This window comes from Alosa sapidissima, chromosome 7 (assembly GCF_018492685.1).
Source record: "Alosa sapidissima isolate fAloSap1 chromosome 7, fAloSap1.pri, whole genome shotgun sequence".
NCBI classification, from domain to species: domain Eukaryota; kingdom Metazoa; phylum Chordata; class Actinopteri; order Clupeiformes; family Clupeidae; genus Alosa; species Alosa sapidissima.
Genome location: NC_055963.1, coordinates 24,298,360 through 24,325,568, shown reverse-complemented (window position 1 = coordinate 24,325,568; position 27,209 = coordinate 24,298,360). Strand labels below are relative to the sequence as shown.

Sequence of the window (27,209 nt, the reverse complement as noted above, 5' to 3'; positions counted from 1 at the left end):
TTTCGTGTATAAGTACAAGGGTAAAGTCAACGACGAGACAAACTTATTAATTTATTGTGAGGTGTGACGTGTTGTGTCAGAGCTGACGCTGATGACCTAACCTGGGTGTGTCTGCCTGAACCAGCCAGGAAGTTAAACGAAACAAGTCAAAAGTGACAGACTGTCCTGGTTAGCTAACGAAGCGATGGCTACTGTGCTCGCGGGGAAAATATAAATATTTTAATTAAGGTTACTCCGGGGGGGGGGGGGGGGGTTTCTCGTGTACTTTGTTTGCGTTTCTTTATCGGTTTGCTAATATACATGATTTGTTGTCGTGGAATCACGGCTTGGCTCTGTCTCGCTCACCACTTGTTTCCAGCTAATTTGTATCTAGCTAGTTAGCTAGCTTGCTAGTTACGTCGAAGACGGACGACGAGGTGAGTGTCCGTCCCCGCTCCGCACCCGACTGGTGTGTTCTTACAAAAGTAATTTATTTCAGTATTTAAGCACCATTTAATAGGATTGGTGTTGTTTCTATAACCTGCAGTCAGTACTTAAACCACACGTAATCATTACTTAATGTGGTACCGAGGTAACGTTAAGCCCTAAATAATTAACCCTGACCGGGTACTTAGTCCCTTCCGTTTACGTTAGCAGTTGGATTATGCGAACCCAGCTGACTGCATTCGCAAACCAACTTGTCGACTGTACGAAATTGTGTGGTCGAATTATCTGGCACATTATGTCTCTGGGACACGTATTTTGGGAAAATGGCAGTTGTTAGCTGAGATGACCATGCATCTAACATTATTTGCACTCGATGAGTCGAGAGTTCAACTCAAAATGACAAAACGATTAGTCCAGCAAACCTCATAACCAATGCTCTCTTTGAATGGCTTCACTGCATTTACTACACACCAGCAAAGGACGTGCTAGTGTCAATTGTGTTAATCAAGTTGCACAACATGCAAACGTTTACTGGCAAGTCATATTAAAACATTCACTTTATCTGATGTACGAATGACCATGGCATGACCTGTGCTCAGATTTTTGTTAGCTACCAGAGTTGATACAAAGTTAACGAGCGTAATTTAGAAGCGAATATGTCACGTTTTCACCATAAGTTGGAACCGTATCGGTCCACGAGGGGGTGCAAAAATCATGTACTTTAGGCAGAGATAGGCTCGCTTTTCCATGGACAAAACGGAGAAATTTCGAGGTTGGAAAAAATCCGATGTCCCTTGTTAATTAAGATCTTAGTTTATTTCTCACGATAAGTTTGAAAGGTCATTAGACTTCATAACCGAGTACTAACAGATGGCAAAACTACGTGATGAAGTCATTGCCTCATGATTGAAATAATTTCAAATCAATGAAACCAGACCAATTTCACAGTGTCCAGGTGTCCGGCCTTATTGATGTTAAGGATAACCTTAATTGGCAGGGTAAAACGTCTTCCTGTTTCTGTCTTTCCTGTGGACTTTTCTTTTGCTGTCTATGGGACAGTGCTCTTCCACAGGAAGTTGATTTACACAGCGGCCCCATTTGTGAAATGGGCTAATTGTAAGTAATTGGTTAAAATCTCATACCACTTAATAGTGGTAATCCTACATCACAGAAGGGAAGCAATTACATTTTATAGGTTCTATTAGGCTATTCCTTCAATATCAACCCTTTCAGTTGAGAAAAACCAGCTGGTTTTGAGTCACGCCAGTTTATTTAGCACACAGTGTTGTGAGGCAACAGTGAGACAGCTTTTAAAGCTGTTAATGTGTGATTTATTACTGAAAGCTAATCCAAGAACCAGAGACTTGGATATGAGGGGTTGGGGAGACCCTTGGCATGTCCCCTCTACTGTGGTGGTGGACATCCCACCCCCCACCTCAAGCACCCAGGGGCCACATGGAACACTTTTGGTGCATATGTACCTGCAGACATCCACAGTGTGGATCTGTGGATGTATTCATTAATTTGCATTTTTACTTTCTACCACCACTTATTTGCACAGGCGTTCTCTTCAAGACTATAATAAAATAATAGGCTGTACATCTTTGAATATCACCATGGTACGAAATCCATCTTTGAAGCTGCTCATCTAAAGGACAGAAATATTTTCCCTCAAAAAATGACAATGACAATAAAAAGTGTCATTCAGCATGGTTTATACCACCTGTTTTTAAAGCAGCTACATGATATGTTATTGCAGTGATATGAAAGAGTTGTTGATAGGCACTGTCCTCAGTGCATTCTAATATGTATACACCCTAGAGCTAACAATTTCACAAAATGTCCATATTCTTTCAGCAGTACTGTAAATTGAAACTGCACCGTGTGCTTATTGCAGTGCCGAGCTGCAGCCTCCTTACTCCTCTCTTTTACTCCATCTCTCTTACGTGTCGTCCTCTGGGAACACCTTTGACATTTAAGATGGCATTCCACAAATGTGCTTGGCACATAATATCCACTCAAGCATTTGCATAACTGTCAGAAAGCCCAAGAGCAATTCAAGACGTTTTGAACACAGACTTGTCTGTTCATGTAACCAGTCAAATTTTATCAGGACTTTTTTTAAATTACATTGGTCACATAGATAAGTCTTTTAGGCAACATCTACATAGTAAGCAGATCCAAAGTCTGCCATGTTGAGCCACCATTTTTCAACAGTCCAGAATGGGCAAACCAAAAATACTGGCTCTAGAGAGAGGGCCTTTTATAGAGTTGTTCTGGGAATTGACGGCCAACATAGATTGTCCTGCAATGTTGGAAAGGGAGGGGTATTCCGCTGGTTGCAATTTGGCAACCTCACACCTAGATGTTACTAAATCCTACACATGTCACCTTTAAAGCCAGAGAATAAATGATCCCATACAAATAATTTTTCTCTCTCTCTTGAAGACAAACCAAGAAGTTAAAGATGACTGAGTACAAGTTGGTGGTGGTCGGTGCCGGCGGCGTTGGTAAGAGCGCACTCACCATCCAGCTCATCCAGAACCACTTTGTGGATGAATACGATCCGACCATAGAGGTAAAGCAGCGTCACACAAAACGAAAATGCACTGAAGTCCAACAGACAGCACATTTGCATTTGTTGGTTAACGCGACTGTTTGTTTTTTGTTGGTCAGTAGGATTCGTACAGGAAGCAGGTGGTGATTGACGGCGAGACATGTCTGCTGGACATTCTGGACACAGCAGGACAGGAGGAGTACAGTGCCATGAGGGACCAGTACATGAGGACTGGGGAAGGTTTTCTCTGTGTCTTTGCTATCAACAACAGCAAGTCTTTTGCTGATGTGCATCTGTACAGGTAGGGAACCACAATGAGTCAGTGTGTTTGCTATTAATAAGCTCTTCTATGCCTTCTTTAGACTTACACCTCATCAACTGAAAGTATTAGTCAGAGGAGGAGTTTAACTTATTTTACCATCGAGGCCACAGAAGTGTGTAGGTGTGTCTTAATCTGCTCAGTGTCCAGCCTTGTGGATGTGTCTTATCAATGATACCTGACCGTTTGAGTGAATCAAACAAGTGATAAAAACAACTGTGTGGGATTGGGAACAGGTGGATTGACCCTTTTTGTAATTAAATGGTTTGTCTCCATCATTTGCTTGCAGTAGTGGGGTCAGTTCTTGCCCTTTGGCTGCTGGAATTTTCTGCATATGCTAAGTAGTGAGCCAGCATCAACATTTTAATTAATCTTTTCCATTCATTAGGGATGCACGATATATCGGCGGCCGATATATTATTAGCCGATAAGTGAAAAAATGAAAATATTATTATCGGTCCGATAACATAATTCTGGCCGATAATTTGCGCCGATATTTTTTTAAAGACCTAATTTAGGCCTACGTAAGGTCCGTCTGGCTACACTGAGCTACTTGAGCTTGGTTAGCTATACTTTTTCCTCAATATAATGTCAGCGGTGTGAATGTATTTCACCACTCTAACAAAATCTGTGGATATGCGTTCATTTGGGAATCTGTGGATCTCAAAATCCTCTTGTGAATGATCCCCCATTTAACCTTAACAAAGCGGAGCTCTGCCGTCTTGTGCTGGTGTGTTTGCACTTTACCGCGCTGGTCGGGGAAACAAATAAACAAACTCGTTAGTGGGTAGGCTACATAAGTAGGCCTACCCACTAACGTAACGAGTAGGCTACATAAGTAGGCCTAGTTCTAAGTTGTGTTTTAGTATTATATTTGCATTACTTTAGCTTGGGTTTTGTATTATTACCTAGAAATATGCTAACCATTCGTGCTTCAGTTCCAGACAGGTCATCATAATAAGGTATTAAAACCTTCGGGGCTAACTCCTTTCATTTCTGCTGCAGCAGGTTGTGCGCAACAGAGTAGATGGACATAAGATACAGTCTGAGGAGTTGCAGCTTTATTCAGTTACCCGCAGTTGAAACTAAACCTAAGTTTCCCTCACAAACTCTGATTTGGTCGCTATACTGTAGCTTATTCCCAGCTGAGCCGTTTATGAGCGTTTAGTCCTAAATGAAAATGATTCAAACTCTCTAGCCACTCACTCGCAATTCACTGATGTCAGGTATCACATACTGTAGGGCTAGGCTACTGTTATGTTGTTGACTGCCGTACTATTGAGGACTATTATGAGTTCTGTCCATCATTTGGTGGTAGATAAAATTATGCTTATTAAATGCTTTCCCCAAATCACTTTTCACAATTTTTTTCAAGAGTAATATTATCGGTTATCGTATCGGTATCGGCCACAACAAACCAATAAATATCGGTTATCATTATCGGCCCTAAAATTCCATATCGGTGCATTTCTACGATTCATATTAGAGATGTATGTAATGGAAGTGCACTGCACTGCACTGTCTGTGACATAACCAGCACATTCAGTAGCTGCTTTCAGATACATCCTCTGCAGTACATGCGGAGCTTCGTCAAATGGAGTTCTGACCCTTCGGGTGATTCAGACATGCGGGACCTGCGGACCTTATGCTGACATGTGTGAACGACACACACGCACATGAACAGAATCTCCATGTAGTTGACCAGGTTGAACATGTTGTTCAGATATACGGCCCAATCGTTTGACATCCGCAGAACCTCCAGTCTGACACGTAGATCTGAAAGCATCTAGTAATTCAGTGCAAAGTTCATTGGATTGTTCATGGTTAGCGTTCCTACCTGAATGATATCCTTATTCTGTAATGCTGCCCCCCCCCCCCCCCCCCCTTCTTTTGTAGAGAACAAATCAAGAGGGTTAAGGACTCTGATGATGTCCCGATGGTACTTGTGGGTAATAAATGTGATCTGGCTAGAACTGTAGACACAAAGCAAGCACAGGAGCTTGCTAGAAGCTATGGCATCGAGTTTGTTGAAACCTCAGCCAAGACAAGACAGGTAAGTTGATCTCACAACTCAAGCTGTGCCACAGTACTTGAGCTATTAGAACATGTTCCCTGACACTGCAAGGTCAAGGGTTAAAATAGAATATGTATCAAATATTCTTTAGAACATCATCAACTGTCTCTGTATGGATGTTGACTTTGAATGCAGTTTATTTCAATGGAGACAAAGAACAACATTGAATCTCTCTCTCTCTCCCTCCCTCTCCCTCCCCTCCCTCCACCTCCAGGGAGTGGAGGACGCCTTCTACACACTGGTTCGAGAAATCCGCCACTACCGCATGAAGAAACTCAACAGCAGAGAGGACCGCAAACAGGGCTGTCTGGGCGTCTCCTGTGCCGTCATGTGATCAGGACCAACCAATCAGACTTTTTTCGTGGCATATCGAGCAGGGCATTTGTCAGGTGGTCTGAGAGACCTGGCACTTTTCTTTTTAGTTTGTGTGTGAGTGGAGGCGTTTCCACACACAACTTGGACTTGGCTGTCTCTTAAGGAGCAAAAGGTTTTTACAGTGAGGCCCCCTGCTGCTCTGCCTTGGGCATTGCAGAGTTTGTGTGATCGTTGCCTTTGCTTCCTTGGAAAGGGGATCGGACGTGCTGACAAAACAGTTTGGTCCTGCGGCTTTTACTGAATGTGTGTGAGGGGATTCAAAATTCTCTTTCACCGATGGGATTTTGTGTTCAAGCTCAGGAATCAACTCGCCGTGTGTGTGTGTGCGTGCGTGCTGCTAGAGGCAGTGTGTTCCATCTCAAACCTCACTGTTTCTCAATGTGTCCTTTGCCACCAAAAAGCTCTTGTTTTCTGCTTCACCTCCTGGAGCCAGAAGCATTTTAGACTCGACTGGGAGGGAGGGAATTAGTAGACACAATGATTAAAAAGAAAACACCAGTGTTTTTTTCAGATGGAACAGAGATGAAGAAACAGCATTGGATGCTGGCTGGGCCCTTGTGTGCCTTTTCCTGTGGCCTTGTGCTGATTGGACAGTCTTCGTCTTTTCTTCACCTTATCTGCATTTCTTTCATGGATTTCGTCCTGTTGTACTGTGTGGTTAATGGAGGCAGTTTGAAGGGGTTATCGGAAGCGGGATTATCTGTCACAACTAATATATCCAGGAAAAATGATAGTCATCAGTACTTTATAATATGCCCACAGGGAAATTGGAAGCTTCAAGTTCACAATAGTGTAAAATACAGCATTTCTCCAGCATTTCAGTGCAGCCTCCAATGGCATAGCACTACATGTGATTAAAAAAAACCTGTTGTACTGTTTCATCAAAATCTTTCAACAAAAACCCAGTGGAATGATCAAAATGTCCAACATTTCCTATGCTAGTGCTGTGAGTTCCAGACATGATGCACACGTCAGGTGACTATTTGTTAAAGAGAAGTCTTTTCAATCATGACAGTCGTTTTAGTTTGAGATTTTTTTTAAATTGAGCATTATTACTCTTGTGTTATTATTCTATGAGATGAGAGAAGCCAGAATGTTGCCATACGGTCAAGGGGTCAGTATTCCAATTCCACACATGGACACAAAAAGCATGTAGTTATGCTGAGGTGCTGAAACCGATGACTGTATATTTGACTTTTTATACAGTCCATGGCTGAAACTGGTCTGCCTGTGCCTTTGCATTGGGTGGGAAATGATTGCATCCTGTCAACTTGATTTTGTAAAAATGTGTCATGGATATAATGCGCCTTTTGTTTTCAGTAAATTAATTCTAAGAAATGTTTTGTACAGTGTGTTATTTGCAACAATTGGTTATTGGATAAGCCAGCTAACTTGAAGAGGTGAAAACACTGTGAAATGTATGGACAGGAGATGTCCATATATGTAGTGTATTCTCATGCATGGAGGTCTCATATCTCTCTTGATATTATGTAAAACAGATACTTTTTGATCACAATAGAGTATGACTAAATATTTAAAATGTGTTTGTATTTCACATAGTGAGTGTTATGCAATTTTCTCTGGCAGTCCTTTTCCTTGGCAATAGTGCTTGTGAGTGGGGAGCCTGGGCATGGCAGGCCCCAGACTTAAAAATAGCGTTGTGGTCACAAGGATCTCCTGGCCATGGGCATCATATCCAGTGAGGTGGTGCGTGTGTCTCTGGTTACCCCGGGCAGGGCCATGCTTCATATTGCCCCCGAACGATGCCATGCGCCACACTTTCCCGCTGTCTCGACTCCGTGCCTGACCAGCAGTGCACTGACTCCCAGTCCTCAGGCAGAGTGTGCGTGATAGGGAACCGCTGTCAACATGTCCAAGTTAATGCCAGGTGAGTCCACCGCCTGCGTTTGTGGCTCGTCCACTCCATGGCCAAGCAGACTCCATTGTAAGAGTTGAGTTGATTTAAAGACTGTGCACTGTGCATGTTGGCATGTTCAGTTGCAGAACATGCTGATTATTCATGGAAGGTAGCCTGCTATAACTAAGGAGCTTGCAACGGGAAGTTAGGAACGAAGTCTGGAAATGCAGGATATGGCATTTGTCTAATGACCGTGTTCACATAGGTTATGTCACTCCTAAACAGGGTTTATCCATTTCTTCAGTTTTGCCACTCTACTTATTTGACAAGACATTGTTTGTTTTTTTAATGCCCAGTGGCAATGTGCTGTTGCAAACTCTTGCAGCTTTACTGACAAGACCAACTGGTATGATGCACTAGGGTCATTAAACCACCATCCAGTCAGCTAGGGACTCAATGGCTTCTCATTACATGAAAATAAACCCGTGGCTTTATCCAGTAGACCTTGCTGTAACACCTGCTGTTGTATCCTATTGTAAGTAATATCAACCCAAAGGTTTTTACTTGCCTCTTAATGTTACATATGAGGCAATTCAGGTTGAGCCTTGACTGTGAAACTGAAGCATATTTTTTACTTGGCTCAACTTGCAAATCACCTATAACTATTCATAGATTGTCTTAGCCCCACCCTCATGAACAAAGTTTGAACTGTTTGTCTGCCTAGATAGATAGATAGATAGATAGATAGATAGATAGATAGATAGATACTTTATTGATCCCCAGGGGAAATTCAGGAACCTGAAGCTGAGATCACAAATATTAGCTTCTTTTTTGAGTGATTTGGTCTGCCTTGTGACTGAAGAGGCAGCATTAAAAAAAAAGATACACCTGCTGGAGTGTGTGTGTGTGTGTATTTGAGAGTATTTGTGAGGGTGTGATCTTCATACAAGACCATGACCAAAACCCTGATAGGTTACTCGTGTGCCATGTTTTACCACGGTGCCCATCACAGCTGATGCCCAGAACAGCTGTGCTGAAATTAAAAGGTTGACCATGATATATGACTGATTCCACCTGTCTGTGTGTGGAGCGAAACCAGAGCAGAGGGTATTAAGTTGGGCCAGCCAGCGCCCAGTGCCCACCATGAGGCAAGCCCCCACGAGTCTTTGGCCTGGCAGCTCAGATGCTGATGACAGGATATATATACATATGGACCTCATAATATTTCTTCTTCTTCTAGAGCGTATGTGATATGGGTTCTAACCAAAGATATTTCGGGGGAGGGGGGGGGGGTGTGGTACTTTATTTGAGGTGTGATATTATTCTTTTCATAGTGGACTGTTACATGATCTCAGCTCTGCATTCGTGTTTCCCATTGAAAAATACAAGTCTTTCTTTCCTTAGTCTATGACAGTGAACGAAAAGGTGCAAGGATGAAAAGGCTCTTCATATTTCCAACACAAACATTGATTTGTATCAACTCATCTCCTAGTGCCATAGTCTACGACTGTCGATGAAAGGAAGCCCTCATCATAATTGCTCAGCACTTCTGAGAAGTTATCACATTGATGGAGACCGTTGGAGACCTTTTCTTCTGCCCCGAGGGGTAAAAATAGAAGCCCTATCTGTTAGAGTGGAAAACCTAGGCACCTACTGAATGTCATGGGGTGAGGGTGGGTGAAGGATAGATAGAGAGAGGGTGCAAAGAGACAGGACACTGGTGGTGGCGAAACGGTGTAAAATAATATTTCAGGCAGCTTGTAAACACATGAATGACTTTTGGAGGCTGTCCATTACAACCATGAAATCTGATACACTTTATTAAGGTTTATTAAGGTCAGAGTTAATTGAATCAGTGTCCCTGTGGCTTTTCTAACAAACCAAAGAGTTACAGTCTTGGAAATGTAACTGGCGTCAGTGTTAATGGCTCCTTATAACTTCCTCCTCAACTAAAGAAACAATTACTATGTAGCATGAACGTACATGGCGAGAAAAGACTTTCTACCGAGGTGTTCCAACATATTGTTTTGTTGTCCTCCGTACTCGGAATTCTGCCCCCCACAACACTGTGGGCCTTCCAACCCAACAGGAGAAGAAGGAAAGGTACCAAGTAAGTATTCAGGGGCCTGGCATCATCGTCATCCTCATCGTCGAGGCGTTGGGTTGGAGCTATGCTTGTCATGGGGATGGGAGTCACCGTCAATTATACTCCCATTCCCTGCATTCTATCCAATGGATAGAATAAGTGCTATTTATTTCTCGTGGCACAGTTGACCTGGCACACTGTAGAAATGCTATGACCCCCAGCTCGAGTATTGTAGTAGAGTTACCAACACATCACACTGTGTGTGTTGGTAACTCTACTACAATAAGTAGTATGTCTACTACAAAAGTGTGTGTATGTGCATTTGGAGAATAGAGGTACACATTTATTGTTCACATCAATTTTGCTTTTCATGTTTGAGTGCATGTATTTATAATCATGGTTTCTTTCCTGTCCAAAATGCCATCATCCTATGTTATGGCTCTGCTACAGGGTCAAGCCTTGGCTGAGGCTAACAGTAGTGCATTTGGAAGAGTGAACCGATAAATGAATAAATGCTTTTCTGTGCGCACCATGGACCACGAGAAGCCAGTGATCTACATTCTTTCCACAAACAAGATGCTCTTTGTGTCCACATCTGTCTTGTTTGATCCCTCAAAGAATGTCTATTTAGTTTGACCATATTGTCAGAGAATCATGTGGGAACTCAGCTCTGCATGACTATCTCTCTTCACCTGCCATCCTGTCTTTCCACCTACCTATCTATCCATCCATCCATCCCCCCCTCCCCCCCTTGTGTATCCTAACTTATCTAAGATGACTCATTTCTTCCCTTCACACCCATATCTTCTTATGAATTCATGACATTTAATTAACAGTTTTTGCTAGCATTTATTGTAAATAGACAAATGTGAAATGTAATGTTAAATGTAAAACAGATTTTTATTTTTCCACAATTGATATGGAATCCTACGGAGCCCCTAAGGGGACATGAGCAAAAAAAAATCGAAAGTTTAGTTTCATGTGCTCACGCGAAACTTTCATGTGCTCACCTGAAACTTTAATGTGTGCACGTGAAACTTTCAGGTGCGGACATGAAAGTTTCACGTGATGAACGTTTTGTGTGCGCACACAAAACCTTTTCACATGAAACTTTCATGTGCGCACAAGAAAGTTTCACGTGAGAACATGAACGTTTGTGCGCACACAAAACCTTTTCACATGAAACTTTCATGTGCGCACATGAAAGTTTTTTTTTTTTTTTTTTTTCATGGTTTATTTATGTAAGTTTTTAGTTGTTTTTTTTCCAATACAGAGTACATGAAACAGTAAAAGTCCATTCCACAATGACATTGCAAAGCTGACATAAACTCAATACAGGGATACCCACCCCACCCAACCCCCTCCCCTCCCCTCAATCCCACCCTCCACCCCACCCGCAATACCACCCGCCCTCCACACCCTAACCCACCCCACCCAGGCTGTACTGTTCTACAAACACAGAGAAAACTGAAACTAAGACATGACACCAGGGGATGCAAATTAAAATATTAAAATAATAATAATTAAAAAAAAAATAAAAACCCTAACTAAATAAAAAAATAAAAATAAGAAGAAGAAGAAGAAGAAGGGGGGAGAGGGGGTGGGGGTCTCATATTATGCGTATAGCATCTCCAAGCAAGTCCCCAGCACAATCAGGTGAGTGCAAATGTCAGGGATACCCTAGCATCCTTGTGTAAATAAGGTATAGCTCATGAGGGATCTGGGAGTTGCAAGTTCAGTGTTTCAACATGCAGAAGGAAGGGCTGCCATATCTTATTGCATTTGGATATAGAGCCTCGCCTTAAGTACCGCATCCTCTCCAGCTTTGAGAACATTAGCACATCCCTTATCCAAAGTGTATGTGAGGGTGGGTGGCAGTCTTTCCAGTGTATCAAAATTAAACGCCTAGCAATTAGAAAAACAAATGCAACAAAGTCTGATTTGGAGCTGGATAGCTTGATGGTATCCGGTAAGACTCCAAATAGAGCGGTGAGTGGGCTTGGGTCCAGGGGTGTCTGCAAAACATCCGAGACAAGAGAATATAGACATCCAGTATGTATGTAGGGAGGGGCAAGTCCAGAACATATGCAAAAGTGTGCCATGGTGCTGCCGACATCTGTCACAGAGTGGGTCAGTATTTGGATAGACACGGGACAGTCGGACCTTCGTCCAATACACGCGATGTAGAAGCTTACATTGAATAACTCCATGTCTCGCACATATTGAGGAGCCATGCACACGTCCAAGAATTGATCCCCAAGCCAGTGTCAAATCTATGCCCAGGTCTTGTGACCAGAGAGCTAGAAGTGTGTCATTTGAAGGAGAATAGAAAGAGAGTATAACACCATATAGTGTGGACACCATGCCCTTCATTGTCAGGGGGACGTTCAAGATTCTATCAATAGGAGTGGTGGCTGGGATTCGTGGAAAATCTTTATACGTCTTTCTATAAAAATCTCTTACTTGTAAGTATCTGAAGAAGTGACTGTGGGGAAGATGGAATTTCTCTACTAACTGCTGAAAGGATGCAAAGACACCCTCTATAAACAGGTCTTTTACTGAGCACAAACCACTCTGCAGCCACGGTCTAAAAGCACCGTCCTGCATTGAGGGGGGGAATAGGGGGTTATTACTGAGTGGCATACACAGTGGTGGTGTATTAATTTTCAGATGTTTACAGAGTTGGTTCCAAATACGCAGGGTAGATGAGACAATTCTGTTTTTTACAGGCTTAAATCTAGTTGAAACAAGGGAGGATGCAACTAGCGCAGACAGAGAGGCAGGTGTGCATGACAGGGACTCCATTAGACACCAAGCAGGGGAGTCATCAGGAGCTACGCGCATCCAGTACATAACTGCCTGCAGGTTAGCTGCCCAATAATAGGATAAAAAATTAGGTAGTGCCATCCCCCCATCTTTTTTGTGTTTTTGCAACACTGTCTTGCGTAATCGTGGCACCTTTTTGTTCCAGATGAACTGTAATATTGCCGTATCCAAGTTGTGGAAAAATGACTTTGGAATAAAAACCGGGATGCACTGGAAAAGATAAAGAAACTTAGGGAGAACATTCATTTTTACTGAATTTATTCTGCCTGCAAGTGACAGAGGCAGGACTGACCAGCGACGAAGATCATCCTTAGTACGTGAGAGTAAAGTATCGAAGTTTAGCTTCAAAAGGTTATTGAAGTTGTTAGAAACTGATACCCCTAAGTATTGGAAGCCATTTTTTGCCACTCTAAAGGGGAGCCTTGATAGTGAACTCAAAGAGGCAGCTGCGCTGACAGGGAAAACCTCACTTTTGTCTAAATTAACTTTATACCCTGATATAGCCCCAAAATGCTCTACGGTCTTAAGGATAAATGGCATAGACTCCAGTGGTTTAGAGATAAATAAGAGGAGATCGTCAGCGTATAGTGACACCTTTTGTTCAATACCATAGCGAGTGATCCCTTTAAAATCCAACAGATTACGGAGAGCAATGGCTAAAGGTTCAATTGCCACCGCAAAAAGGAGAGGCGAAAGGGGGCAGCCCTGTCTGGTGCCCTTATGGAGGGCAAAGTATTCTGAGAAGTTGCTATTCGTACGAACTGAAGATAGAGGGGAGGTGTAAAGAAGTCGTGTCCAAGCTAGGAAACCCTCACCGATTCCAAATTTAGAAAGGCAGGAGAAGAGATAGTCCCACTCAACCCTATCGAAGGCTTTCTCAGCATCCAACGATACAACTACCTCCGGACACTGGGAATTGCTTTCGTCATAAATAACATTAAAGAGGCGCCGTATGTTAAAAAAGGAATGTCTGTTTTAATAAAACCAGTCTGGTCTGAGTGTATGATGGAGGGGAGGACCAATTCCAGTCTGAGAGAAAGAGCCTTAGCAAGAATTTTAATATCAGCATTAAGTAAAGAAATGGGGCGGTAAGATGAACAATGGTCAGGGTCCTTATTTTTTTTTAATATTAAAGAGATAGAGGCTTGCCGAAGAGAGGGGAGGAGGATTTCACTTGATAGGGATTCATTTAGCATATTAAGCAGCATAGGAGCAATATTAGTGGAAAACTTTTTATAAAATTCAATCGGAAGGCCATCAGGCCCAGGAGATTTCCCAGACTGCATAGAGCAGATTGCCCTGATAAGCTCATCCTCAGTGAGTGTTTGATCCAGGGACTCCCTCTGATCTGAAGAAATGGTGGGCATTTCCAATCCATTAAAGAAAGACTCCAAGGTCTGAGGGTCAGTGTGTTCAGATGTATAGAGGGAGCTGTAAAAGTCATTGAAATAATTATTTATCTCAGAAGGGTCTGTAGTTGTGCCGGTGGGAGTGGTTAATTTAGTAATGAGATTGGACGTGCTAGTTTGTCTCAGCTGGTAAGCCAACAGTTTGGAAGGTCTATCTCCGGATTCATAGACAGAGTGTCTTAGCTTCAGCAAGTTAGATTCTGCTTGCTCTGTGGATAACATGTCGAATTCAGACTTTAGAATGAGCAGTTTCTTAAATAGTTCTGGAGAAGGGGCAGAGGCGTATTCAACATCTAGTTGAGCTATCTGTGTGAGAAGTTGAGTTTGTCGTTCCTTACGCTGCTTACCTTGAGATCCAGAAAAAGCTATGATTTGTCCCCTAATGTATGCCTTAAAAGTTTCCCAGATCAATGACGCAGACACCCCTGGAGTAACATTGGTGGATACAAAAAAAATCTATTTGAGATAAAATAAAGTTAACAAAAGCTTCGTCTGAAAGTAGAAGTGAGTTAAAACGCCATGGACTACGGGAGGAAGGTTTGTCTGGGAAAGAGAGCACAAGGGACACCGGGGCATGGTCAGAAATAACAATAGGGTTGTAAGAGACTGTGCGTACATAAGAAAGCAACCTGTTATCCATTAGGAAGAAATCAATGCGTGAGAAAGTATGATGCACTGGGGAGAAAAAAGAAAATTTTCTTATTTGGGGATATAGAAATCGCCAAGGGTCAGTCACTCCATATTCTTCCATGAAAGATTTAATCACACCGGCCGATTTTGAATCTCGCATGACCCTGACAGAGGACCGGTCCAAAACTGGGCTTAAACAGCAATTAAAGTCGCCACCTAATATGAGATAGTGAGATTGAACGTCGGGGATTGCCAAAAACAGTGACTGAAAGAAAGTGTCATTGTCCCAGTTAGGTGCATATACGCTAGCCAAAACTACTGGTGTATTATATAATCTGCCTGAGACAAAAACATAGCGCCCATTGGGGTCCACTACAGTGTGGTTCGCTTGGAATGGGATTGACTTATGAATTACAATGGCAGCCCCTCTAGACCTACAGGAGAAGCTGGAATGATATAGCTGCCCAACCCATTTCTTTCTTAATTTGCTGTGGTCTAAAGCCCCCAGGTGAGTTTCTTGCAGAAAGGCTACCATTGCGTTCAGGCTGTGCAGATGGTTAAGCACTTTGTTACATTTAACAGGTGAATTTAAACCCTTGACATTCCAGCTCACAAAGGTGAGCTTACCTCCCTGAGTGGAAGAGCCTGTAGATGTAGCCATAAGACAAAAAGATCAGAATGTCATTATAAAACACGCTGAGAGAGCAGCCTTGGAGATATAAGATATGTGATAGGTAGAGACCATATGTGAGCGGGAGAAACAGAGGGAGAGAAGGAGAAAAAAAAAAACAATACAAGAAGAAAAAAAAGAAAACATACAATCACAGCCAATAGAAACCCAGCAGCTACCCAAACAAGCTGCATTAAGGAACACTTTGGTATCTTCCAGAACATCTAGAAGCAACTTCTAATGCTTCGACTAGAACATGTGACAACCATTTATAACAAATATCACAATATGGAAACACTGAAACACAGAATCAATAGCAGTATCAATAGTAAGCAATCAAGTTATCCTGAGAACGCAGCGTAGGGCCATGTCAATAAGCAATACACATGACATAATCAAGCATAGCCCGTTACCTTAACAGGACACACATCAGGACAGTCCAGTGGTAGCAGGTGCCATAGCAACATCAGTGGAGTTGCCCAAGGCCAAGTGCTGCTGAACGACATGTTCAGCTTTAGCCGGATCCTCAAATTTGTGCTATTCTCCGTTCAGCAGGGTAACCCTCAGATAGCCTGGATGGAAATATCCATAGCCTTTGAATGCAGAGTTCCCACGCAGCAGGCGTTTAACTCCTGAGAATGATTCACGCTTCTTAGACTGAACAGCAGTGAGGTCAGGGAAAATGTGCACTCGCTTTCCGTCGTGTTTCAAAGAATCACCAATAGCCCTGGCCTTGCGAAGTACAGTGGCCCTGTCCCGTTGATAAAGCAGTCTTATGATCACAGGGCGCGGTGCGCTTTCTGCATTCGGTTTGGGACATAGACTGTATATATAGAACATGGTAGGACTGAGTAAAAATGGCGAAACGTAGCAAACACTGGTGAATTAAAAGATGGTAGCGACAATTAAGCAAACCGAATGACTTTTGCGCTTATATATTAAACCTGCATTACAGTGTTTGTTGTAAATAAAACGATAATTTTCACATGTCCATGGAGCTAGCTTCAGTCACGTCTAACCTGCCCCATGACCTGACGCGCACATGAAAGTTTTGCGTGTGCACATGAAAGTTTCACGTGAGCACATCCCCTTAGGGGCTCCGTAGAATCCCAAGAATAGATCCTCAATTGCTCATTAATGTTCATTAATTGTTCATAATGTCAATTAATAATCCATAAATCCATCACCCACTGTCTTTAACCCATTAATCCAATGCCTAACATCCTTGTCTCTTTATTTGCTCTGTTTTGGGGATCCTCCACTTTTTCTCTTGGGACTTGATATTCAGATAAGAGTAAGTACGACCTTCGGCAACAGACTGCAATGTTTAAGATTCTGTCCAGTTTAGAAAGCACTGCTTCAATCTGAAAACATGGAACATGTTTGGGAAAACATGCTTTTATTTGTTGTCCCATGAGTGTGTGAGTTGTTGACGAATAAATAGATAAATCTTTAGATAGAACTGCATGAATTTGTGCATATAAATAGGAGTTGTTGATCTTTAGATGACTAGTTTGGTGTTTTGTTTGGCTTAGTGACATATGTGCACCATGCTCATTTGTGTGTGCATTGCTGCAGGTCAGTGCAAGCGATGTGTCCCTCCTGTTAGTCTTGTACGTCCCTGCATGTTTTCCTTATGGAGAGTGGTGAGATGACATCACTATGCACAGCCGTAAAGGACCTATGCACCTTGTCTACAAAGCATGCACTAGATTACTTTGGTACTCTGTGTGCATATTCATACAGTGATGCATACATATTGGACATTATTTATTATTATCACCCGGAGAGAAGAAATACTCTTTTCCGGCTGGTGGGGTGGCTATTAATTCTTAATAACAGGACACCGTTCCATATCAATGCTTATGAATGGTAACTATAACAACCATAATAGGACTACGGTTGCAGGCTTCGCAACAATGGAATCAACTGTAAACAAGCTAGCACTAATTGTCCATGCTATCGCTGGCCAATGGAAGGTGAACAACAAGCTGAACTTGAGCTTCTTTTTAAACGAAACCGCATGTGGGGTGTACTACGAATCTCGATTAGTGGGTTAGCGAGGTATGTTGCGCTCAAAGCTAGGGTATGCTGTGACACGAAAGTGGATTTGTTTTAGTGTCGCTATATCACCATGGCATCTTATGCTGTCAACAAAACCTGGTCGGGAGGAGGTTATGTGCTAAATTATAGCTCAAATCATGTAATCTACTAGCCTGGCGAGCCAGACCCACATTAAAATGTAGGGTCTGGGCACTCACCGTTCGCAGTGCTCAGTTCGAGGGGCGGGATAATCAGTTGTCTTTCAAATTCCCTATGCACGCAATAGGATATTTGTTTTCAAGTAGCTTCTAGCAGGGAATTCAAGCCAAACCGTTGCAACTCTGCCGTCAATCATTATGTTAAGCCCACCAAACGACTCTATACACAATTTCTGGAGCTCACAAGCCAACAGAGAGTTGCTAGACTAGCCCTGGCAGCTGCCGCTAGGGGCGCGTCTAGATTTCTAGGCTAGTAATCTACCGCCCACTGACCAATCAATTGTCTTAAAAACGAAGTTATCTCACGTGTAGGATTCTGTTATATATCTTACAGGTGGAGCTCCGCCTCTACTAACATTTTGGATCTGGAATGCACTTTAATAGTGCTGTGCATGCAAATATCCCACTGTGGACGTGCATACCATACAACAACTGATGACAATTGATTTATTTGATGTTATAGGTTAGACACAAAAAATTACCGCAGTGTAGATTAAAGGGGTGGTTCAGGATTTTGGACATAGGACCTCATTTCCAAGTAAGCAAGTGTGATATTTATCAGTGGAGACCGTTTTAAACACGTTTCATCCAGTCCTTCTAATTGCAGAGTTTGCAGGTGCTAGGCTAGCGCAAGTCAACGGTTTGTGCTAGCCTGCCACTAAAAACAGTCTTACCCACTCCAAAGTACACCCAAGGCAAATAAATTATAACGCCAGATGTAAATGTCTGTATTGATAGTTTTATTTCTAACATTATTCTATCCTTGCATTTCAACGATCGCATTACATTTTGAGGGACTAGTGTCTTAGCAGCGGCGGAATTATACTTGCTCCAGTTAGTAGTACTAATATCAGTCCGCCGCTGAGATGCAAAATGACTACTACCAACTTCAGGGAACAAAGTATAACTATTGCAACGCGATGTGAGGGTAGTTGTATTTCTTACACTATTCTATCAACACAGACATTTACATCGATTGTCTGGAATTTGCCTCGAGTGTCCTTTGGAGTAGGACTGTTTTTAGTGGCAGGGTAGCACATACCGTTGACTTGCACTAGCCTAGCACCTGCGAACTCTGCAATTAGAACGACTGGATGAAAAGTGTTGAAAACGGTCTCCACTGATAAATATCACAATTGCTTACTTGGAAATGAGGTCCTATGTCCAAAATCCTGAACCACCCCTTTAAGCTATCGCTCATGAATGCGGAAGTAATTATTTTTAAATAGAGGCGGTCTTCTGCGTCTCCACGTTTCACGATTGGCCAACGTCATCCCAACACCGAGAACGCGCACAGATCTGAGCTGAAAGCCTAGTTTGACAAATATATCACATAACTGCTATCATAGTATCACTTAACGTATACCCCTGAGTCAAGGCTTTGTCAAGCCTCGATATGTCTACATAGCCTAGATATGTCTAACGTGCTTCGTAGTATACCCCACGCGTGTTTCCTTTGCTTTACAGTGGCAACCGGGTGATAAGCGGGATAACGGCCTTCGAGGTGTGTCCAGTTATACGGAATTAATGGACTCGGGCGGAGGCAACTCCCCTCCGCTGCGCATCGGGGAGTTTTTTGCCACTCGCCCTCGTCCATTAATTCCGTATGAGGACACCTCGGCGGCCGTTATCCCTTAGCCTACGTATTATTATGATTATTATTTGTAATGTATTTTTATTTAAATAATACATTTAAATAAATTATGTATCCTTTCAGTTGTATTAGCAAACTATCTTAAATAATGAATATAGATAGAGTTTGGGACTAGGGATAGGCTTGGGTTTTGTGTTGTATTTGTGTTGTGTTTTGGTGAGGCTGTTTAGTTGAAATTGGCAGGTAGGTGAAAGGCTTGACAATATGTATTTCATTGTTAATTTAGTCATCCTTATACTGTTATGGAATAATTGTAGAGAACTTTGAAAGGTAAATAACTCCGTCAGCACATTGCTTGTTTAGTGCACTTCCAATATTTGTTTACTGGCAGCTGAACTAAGAATATGTATGTGTAAAATATGAGCTGGAGCCTCCTGAGCTCTTATTTCATATTCTGTGTCAGCTTTCATCGTCTTGCTATTTTTAAAGGGAAAATGTCTGTCCCCCTGTGTTGTGCCTGCAGCACAGTTTGACCAGTGTTTTGAGTCGGCTTGTCATGACCTAGTTATTGTTCTTTTGTGGTTCCCAGAGACGGATGATAGCATGCGTGCCTTTGCCGAAAAGGTGTTCGCATGTGACTCCAAGGATGAGACAATTCGTGATGAGGTCTCTCTGTTTGACGTGGCGGACGATTGCCCCATCCTCCACCAGGAGCAATCCGAGCATCTGCAACGTGATGACAACATTGAAAAGAGGTGAAGACCAATAAGTTAACAAACAAAACAGATGTGAATATATGTATCAATAAAATGTTACCGCTGAAAATATATAAAGTACATGCAAGCATTTTTGCCTCTATAGGGCTACCAGTCATATATTTCTAGGATCAAGTTTAGCCACCATATATATCACCATGTTATATTACATCCTATCTGTGCATTCTTTTCCATTAAGTTTCCCATGGGTTTCCCTGCCAATGCGTCATAACTCTGTTGTTTTCCCAGGAAGAAGATGATGTCCCGTGCCCGTGATGTTCTCTTGGAGGACAAGCCAGCCTACTTGGAGGTGCCTGACTTCCAGAGGGTTGCCATCATAGGAGACTTTGCCACTGGGGTGAGTTGTGACCCCCCCCCCCCCCCCCCCCCCAAACTATCATCTCCCTCCAACCCTCTCCACATACAGGGTTCCCTATCTTTATATTTCTGTATGTCAATCACTCTATCTACATTCCTCTTTCTATCTAATTATAACTCTCTTACTCTCTCTCAAACCGGCACATACATACAAATCAGATACACACAAACATATACACATACCACAACTCATACATAAACAATCAAACATGCATACCTGTACAAACACAAATACACACACACACACACACACACACACACACACACACACAGTAGGCCTGTCTTTCTCAATCATGGGACATTGATCGGAATGGACAGAGTACACGAGAATAGATCAGTCAGAGCCTCAAGTAAGAATCCAGCTGGGGTTGGTCCTGGCTTAAGTTTCAGGGATGAGTCTGTGACATTTAAAAGCGAACATGGTGAAATGACTGCACAGCGGCATGTCACACAAGTAAAATACATTACATTTTCCATAAATCCTCAGAAAATGTTTTCTTAGATTCTAGTGATTTCCATTATTTTGGTTTTATTCCACCCTTGGTTGGATTAAACGTGAGGCCCGTTTGTTCCATTAATGCAATTGTATGCATTCTTATATAATTCTGTAATTCACAGCGGCTTTTTCTATGGAGTACAGCTAGACAGGCAGACTTAAGGTTTAATTCATGATTCTGACACCATACACATTTTCTTCAGTGAATAGCTCTTCACTGTATTCTGACTGTATTCACTCTGGAACTCTGGTGTTTGTACACAGCCCTGGCTTTTATTTATTTATTTTTTTAAATGGGAAACAAACATTGGCTGAGCAATGAACAATCCCAGCCACTCAATACAGTGCTTCAGGAGCATGGCAATTAAGGGATGCAATTTGATTGGAGATTGAGCTCATCTACATCATCACCCTTTCAACCAAAACCAAATCGTGGACTCTGCCTTTAATGCTTCAGTGAAGTGGGTATACAGTATATATATATATAGGTTTTTTTTAGCTTCCACAAAAGCTTTATCCACGGCATCTGCTTGTTACAGGTGACCATGGATGATTTTGAGCTGTCTTGCAAAGGCCTGTACCGTGCCCTGTCCATCAGAGAGAAGTACATGAGGCTTGCCTTCCAGCGCTTCCCCTTCACTGTCTCTGATTACCTGTGTCGTATTGAAGGCAAGACTTGGAAGCCTGAGGACCAGGTGCACCCAGGTATAACTCTGCATTCATTTGGTCTTAAGTGCTTAGTCCAAGCAGGATGATAAGAAATACTGCCTCTTTGGAAATGTATGTAATGTACTGTTTCTGTTTGAAACTCTGTCTGTTTCACATTGGGTGTGAAGCGGTAAAGCGCAGAAATCGCTGAAAGCACTCAAATCAGTTTAATTTAAATTTACAACTATTGATCTCTGTGATAAAAAAAAGGACTTTTTCTTAAATATGTTGCTGTCATTGTAACCTATGTAGCAAACTGTCACCATTGTGCTGATCAAAATTTTTGCTGATGCACTATAAGACTGAAATGATCTCTGATGTCTGTTTCAGTGTTCACTGCTCCACCCAAGGCTGGAGAAGATCCATTCGAGACAAAGTCCTTTCCCGAGGACCTGAACTACGTGGCACGCATGCGGGATGGTGTCGTCTGCGTCTACAAAGACGCCCAGGCCTCCGGCAAGAACGAGTCCATTGGCCTGCCGTTTCCTGACCTCGCCACCTTTATTGACGATATGAACTTTCTCATCGCTCTCATCGCTCAAGGCCCAACGTAAGGTTTTCTTGAACTTTCTTGCGCAGTACAAATACAATCTGAGGAAGAAAAGGTTTTCTGATTCTTTCATGAAAGGCAGAAATCCAATACAGAACCTGATGGAACAGTTCCTCAGGATGGAAATGGTTTCATGCTAGATCTGACAGCAAAGAAGTAATCAGAAGGATAAACCACAGGCAAATCATCAAACCCTTTGGCTATAGATTATGCCTGCAATCAGAATTAGTATGTGTTATAATGGTGGTACAGTACACCAAAATACATTTTCCAATATGCAAAGGGCATGGTGTCTTGCATTAATGCCTAATGGATCAATTTGCAATTCTTGGAACTTAAAGGTTATTTTACCACTATAAAGTTACACAATATACCCTTTTTAAATGTTGCCATTGGATATTGTGCAGTAAGACATACACTCACCGTCGTCTGAAGTTCCTGATGTCCAAGTTCAACGTGCATGAGATGCTGAATGAGATGGAGGAGCTGAAGGAGCTGAAGAACAACCCCCACAGAGACTTCTACAACACCAGAAAGGTGCGCAGTTCATGCAGTGTCATCTGTATCATTTCACATTTACATTTATAGTTGGTCTTTTAGCTGATGCTTTTATACAAAGTACACAGTAAAGATGTTAAATTCCTTTTGTTATTTGGGGGCAACAAGCAAGCTAAATTAATACTATATTACACATGACACAGAATACAACAGCATTCATTGTCTGCAGCCAATAAAAAACTTAGATTAATTGCTGGATAGGGTACAGGATACCAGCAAGATACAGATGAAGGTGACACCTTTTTCTTCTGTGTTTCCCATTTGGCTTTGTCCTTTTATCCATTGGGCAGGTTGACACCCACATCCACGCAGCTGCCTGCATGAACCAGAAGCATCTGCTTCGCTTCATAAAGAAGTCTTACCGTGAAGACTGTGACCGTGTGGTGCACAAGCTGAAGGGCAAAGAAGTCACCTTGAAGGAGCTGTTTGATCACCTCAAAATGCATCCTTATGACCTGACTGTGGACTCACTGGATGTGCATGCTGTAAGTCTGCACAGTTGCAACAGTGTCCATGTGTATGTCTATGTGCAAGTGTGTGTGTGTGTGTGTGAGAGAGAGAGAGAGAGAGAGTAAATGAGAGCCATTTTACAGGCATACAGTATTTATTCCATTCCATAACTATTATTACATTGATCATGTTTACATGCACATCAGTAATGATGTTTATTACCCTGTTATGAGGCTTATACCGGGATTGATCATATTTGGAATTGCCATTTACATGAAACAGAGAAACCTAGTTATTTATTTACCCACATACGTGACAAATGCTTGTGTCCCAGTGAGTGATTACTGCTCTCATTTACTGCGTTCTTGTCAGGAACTATCAGAATTCGGGATGGGGTGTGCACACACAACACACAACAACGGTATCCTGAGCCGCTGTCTACTCTTTCCTTCTTAGGGCAGACAAACTTTCCAGCGCTTTGACAAGTTCAATGCAAAGTACAACCCCGTGGGAGCCAGTGAGCTGCGTGATCTCTACATGAAGACTGAGAATCATATTAGTGGAGAGTACTTCGCTACCATTATCAAGGTAATGCATACTCGAGCATCCGTCACTTTGCTCGAGCTGAAGCTGAACCACATCATCAACTTTGACCTCTCCAACTTAGGAAGTGGCTAGTGACCTTGAAGATGCTAAGTACCAGTATGCCGAGCCCCGTCTGTCCATCTATGGCTGCAAAGCTGATGAGTGGACCAAGCTCGCCAGTTGGTTCAACAAGCACAGAGTGTTCTCCCCCAACCTCAAGTGGATGATTCAAGTGCCTAGAATCTAGTATGTTGTTTTTGTCCTCTAATGCATCACTGATGACTTGTTGATCATTTCAGTAATTTCTGGTCAAGTACTGAAATGATACTGGTGTAATTTCATTGTTTGTTAATCCATTTCATTTCACAATCTGGATTTACATTTAGTTTTATTGATGATAACTGTGGGTTGTATGGTGTTTTAGTGATGTTTTCAGAGCAAGGGACTTTGTACCTCACTTTGGAAAATGTCTGGAGAATATTTTCCTGCCTGTCATTGAGGCTACCTTAAGACCCCATGCTAACCCAGAACTCAGTGTCTTCCTTAAACACGTGAGTCATTACATCATATTATTTGTCATTTCATGACATTACATCTCTGTCAGTGTACAACACTCTTCATGAGAGAAGAAAGAACACTGTCCACTATCCAGAAAAGCTTTTGAAAGGTTTCTGAACACTGAAGGAAGAGGAAGGAAGTCTTCCTTGCTAGCAAACATTACTGATGAGTATGCAGGACATGACACTGTCCAGTTGTATCCATTCCCTAACTCTCTCTGCAGGTCACAGCCTTTGACAGTGTGGATGATGAGTCCAAGCACAGTGGACACATGTTCTCCACCAAGAGCCCCAAGCCTGATGAGTGGGACATTGTGAAAAACCCATCCTATACTTACTACATTTACTACATGTATGCCAACATTGCGTACATCAACCAACTGCGCAAGTGAGTATCCCACACCCTGATATTACAGTTTGCAGTTTGATTCACACATGAATTATACATTATACTTAAACACATCAGCTTAGATATTCTTAGCTGAAATTAAATGTATAAGCCTATGTGTTTAATAAAGTTGACATTATGTTACTGTATGTTGTGCATGTTATTTTGTCGCTGGTGTCTAGATTTGTTGGGTAAGATTTAGAGATGCCAGTGTGAATATAACACATGGTGTATGTGTGCTTTGCAGGGAGAGGGGAATGAACACATTCCAGTTCAGGCCCCACTGTGGAGAGGCTGGAGCTGTTACTCACTTGCTCGCCTGCTTCATGACTGCTGACAATATCTCTCACGGCCTCAACCTGAAGAAGGTCAGTAAGCACAGGCACACGCTCACACACCACACACACACACACACACGTTCCCCCACACACACACACATACACACACACACACACTCTCAAGGGGGCAGTTGTACACACATATGCACACACATTGCATCGCATGCCTAACAGATTTCCAGTGGTGTCAACCAGTCAAATACACACTTATATATCTGTCATGGTCCCAGACAAAGGAATTCCTGTGCCAATGCACTGGACATGCACCCACATGCACAAAGACAACATACAATTCTCAAGTCACGGCCTTGACAGCATGGCTTCACACACCCTTAGCACGTGCCCACATACAGGCACATTTGTTTGTGTATAGAGTGCTATAGACACATATATACTTTACATAAACACATGCTTTACAGGCTCACACAGCCGATGACCCTTTATGTTTAATCTTCCTGTTGTCTCTCTTGCAGAGTCCAGTGCTGCAGTACCTGTACTTCCTGGCTCAGATCCCTATTGCCATGTCTCCTTTGAGCAACAACAGCCTGTTCCTCGAGTATGCCAAAAACCCACTGCTGGAGTTCCTCAAGAAGGGCCTGATGATTTCGCTGTCCACTGATGACCCCATGCAGTTCCACTACACTAAGGTTGGGCCTTGCCATTGTCTCATTCAGAATGCATGGATGTGTAAAGTTGTATGGATTTCTTTTTCAATGTAATATGAGCATACATTGAGTATCGAATATGAGATGTTGAGTGATGTAAAATCACTCAGTGCATGTAAACGTGCATTTTCCCACATAAAATGATCTAAATGACCTATTACAGCGGCATCTCTATAACAGCAACACTTATTATTTTGCAGATTTAGTATATATCAGTAATTATTTGTCAAATAAGGCTTAGTTGAGTTGTATGGGGGAAAACCCTAAATTGTGTTACTTTGTGGCTTTAGGAGCCCCTGATGGAGGAGTATGCCATCGCTGCTCAGGTGTTCAAACTCAGCACCTGCGACATGTGTGAGATCGCCAGGAACAGTGTGATTCAGAGTGGCCTGTCCTTACAGGTGGGGCATCCTCCTGTGAACTCTTATGCAAAAAACACAACATACAGGATTTCACCTGAGAAGCAGTATGACCAGAGCTTATTTAATATTCACGACTAAACTCCAAACATACTAGAATTTCTTTGATGCTAAGACATTTTGAGATACTGATGGAACTATGAAAGATCTCTCAGCTGAGAGACTAGACCATAGACTATGGCACTAAATGCTTTTCACTTTGTTACTGCACATACACACTACACACTAATGCAATGTTATGACTCAAGTTGTACAGTGCTGCCTGAGAAGAATTTGTAGCATTGACATAGGATGTATAAAGCCTCAGCTGGATTGGTGTCTTAGCACTCATCGCCTTTCATGCATCTTTTTCATCAGGAGAAGAAACACTTCCTTGGTGAAAACTTCTTTAAGGAAGGTCCTGAAGGCAACGACATTCGCAAAACAAACGTGGCCCAGATCAGGATGGCGTACCGCTATGAGACACTGACATACGAGCTCAACCTAATCCAGGAGTGCCTGAAGGGTGACTAAATGGCCCACACAGTGATGACAATTTGGTCTCCTTTCACTGGTCTTCTTTGTTACATACATACAGGTACTAAAGTAATAACAAGTTTACTGCTGAACAAAACTCAGAGACATGAAATTAGCTCAAATGAAAATAAAGAAATGTGGTACAAAAGTGATTTCATGTGTGTGCTGAATCTTCCTTTCACAAGAAAGAAAAAAAGAGAAATTCCTGGACCTTCGGTTATGCTTAACCAATTAAAAATGGTCCTTCTTGTCATCTATAAAGCCTCTAGTCTTGTACACCACTCACTCTTACTAGGCTTTAGGCCATTATTAAGAGGGAATGCAGGGGTAGTCTAAGCTTGTTTCTTGCCAATGTAGAATTTTTACAAAGCATTTTAAAAAAGGGTACAAGATGGAATGCACAATTTGTCAGTCATAGTGATCAATCTAGTCAACTTGTTTGATCCAAAATCGCCTATTTCTTTAACGCACATAACAGGCAAACACAAACATGAAAAGCAATTTGTGTGAAATAGAATTGTTAAATAAATCTTGCTTAGTAACTACAAAACATTCCGTGATACAGGCTTTTTTGCCCAACTTTATCAGATGTAGATGGCGTCACACTTTTATTGCACGTTGTCGCAAACCGCTCCTCCAGACATCGCCAGGGTTTTTTTTTTTTTTTTCTTCTTTGTCAATAACTTTTTTTTTTTTATATCCAGGGTACAATCAGATAAAGACACATAAACACAGTGACGAGTAAGACAATACAAAAGAAT

General features: G+C 42.2%; 2 protein-coding genes across 5 annotated transcripts; both read left to right on the top strand.

The window, feature by feature from the left end:
• The first annotated feature begins 137 nt into the window (after nucleotides 1-137).
• Nucleotides 138-23,094, top strand: nras (NRAS proto-oncogene, GTPase). 2 transcript variants are annotated; one of them, XR_006032910.1, is made up of 6 exons: nucleotides 138-416; nucleotides 2,875-3,004; nucleotides 3,106-3,284; nucleotides 5,199-5,355; nucleotides 5,591-6,078; nucleotides 23,065-23,094. XR_006032910.1 is itself a non-coding variant. In XM_042098511.1 (5 exons), the coding sequence occupies exons 2-5, from the start codon at nucleotides 2,894-2,896 to the stop codon at nucleotides 5,708-5,710; spliced, it is 567 nt and encodes a 188-aa protein (XP_041954445.1). In that variant the 5' UTR covers nucleotides 138-416; nucleotides 2,875-2,893; the 3' UTR covers nucleotides 5,711-7,089. The 2 variants fall into 2 exon arrangements, 1 of the variants encoding a protein (XP_041954445.1); XM_042098511.1 differs by lacking the exon at nucleotides 23,065-23,094 and having other exon boundaries at nucleotides 5,591-7,089.
• ampd1 lies at nucleotides 7,485-26,600 on the top strand. Of its 3 annotated transcripts, XM_042098506.1 has the most exons (16): nucleotides 7,485-7,639; nucleotides 16,519-16,524; nucleotides 19,675-19,840; nucleotides 20,090-20,198; nucleotides 21,254-21,419; nucleotides 21,753-21,972; nucleotides 22,380-22,509; nucleotides 22,821-23,015; nucleotides 23,437-23,568; nucleotides 23,648-23,811; nucleotides 23,990-24,116; nucleotides 24,347-24,510; nucleotides 24,758-24,878; nucleotides 25,322-25,495; nucleotides 25,804-25,914; nucleotides 26,290-26,600. In XM_042098506.1, exons 1-16 carry the CDS (start codon nucleotides 7,621-7,623, stop codon nucleotides 26,443-26,445), a joined length of 2,160 nt encoding a protein of 719 aa, XP_041954440.1. In that variant the 5' UTR covers nucleotides 7,485-7,620; the 3' UTR covers nucleotides 26,446-26,600. The 3 variants fall into 3 exon arrangements, with proteins under 3 accessions (XP_041954440.1, XP_041954442.1, XP_041954443.1); XM_042098508.1 differs by lacking the exon at nucleotides 16,519-16,524 and having other exon boundaries at nucleotides 7,505-7,639; XM_042098509.1 differs by lacking the exons at nucleotides 7,485-7,639; nucleotides 16,519-16,524 and adding an exon at nucleotides 17,188-17,209.
• Nucleotides 26,601-27,209: the final 609 nt, after the last annotated feature.

What these genes read in the sequence shown, in the direction of transcription:
- ampd1 (XM_042098506.1), top strand. An exon ending in CTCATCGCTCAAGGCCCAAC is followed by an intron (nt 21,973 to 22,379) that starts GTAAGGTTTTCT and finishes GATATTGTGCAG; the next exon opens with TAAGACATACACTCACCGTC. An exon ending in TGCAGTTCCACTACACTAAG is followed by an intron (nt 25,496 to 25,803) that starts GTTGGGCCTTGC and finishes TTGTGGCTTTAG; the next exon opens with GAGCCCCTGATGGAGGAGTA.
- nras (XM_042098511.1), top strand. Translation starts at nt 2,894, where the DNA reads ATGACTGAGTACAAGTTGGTGGTGGTCGGTGCCGGCGGCGTTGGTAAG. An exon ending in GCTGATGTGCATCTGTACAG is followed by an intron (nt 3,285 to 5,198) that starts GTAGGGAACCAC and finishes CTTCTTTTGTAG; the next exon opens with AGAACAAATCAAGAGGGTTA. An exon ending in CCTCAGCCAAGACAAGACAG is followed by an intron (nt 5,356 to 5,590) that starts GTAAGTTGATCT and finishes CTCCACCTCCAG; the next exon opens with GGAGTGGAGGACGCCTTCTA.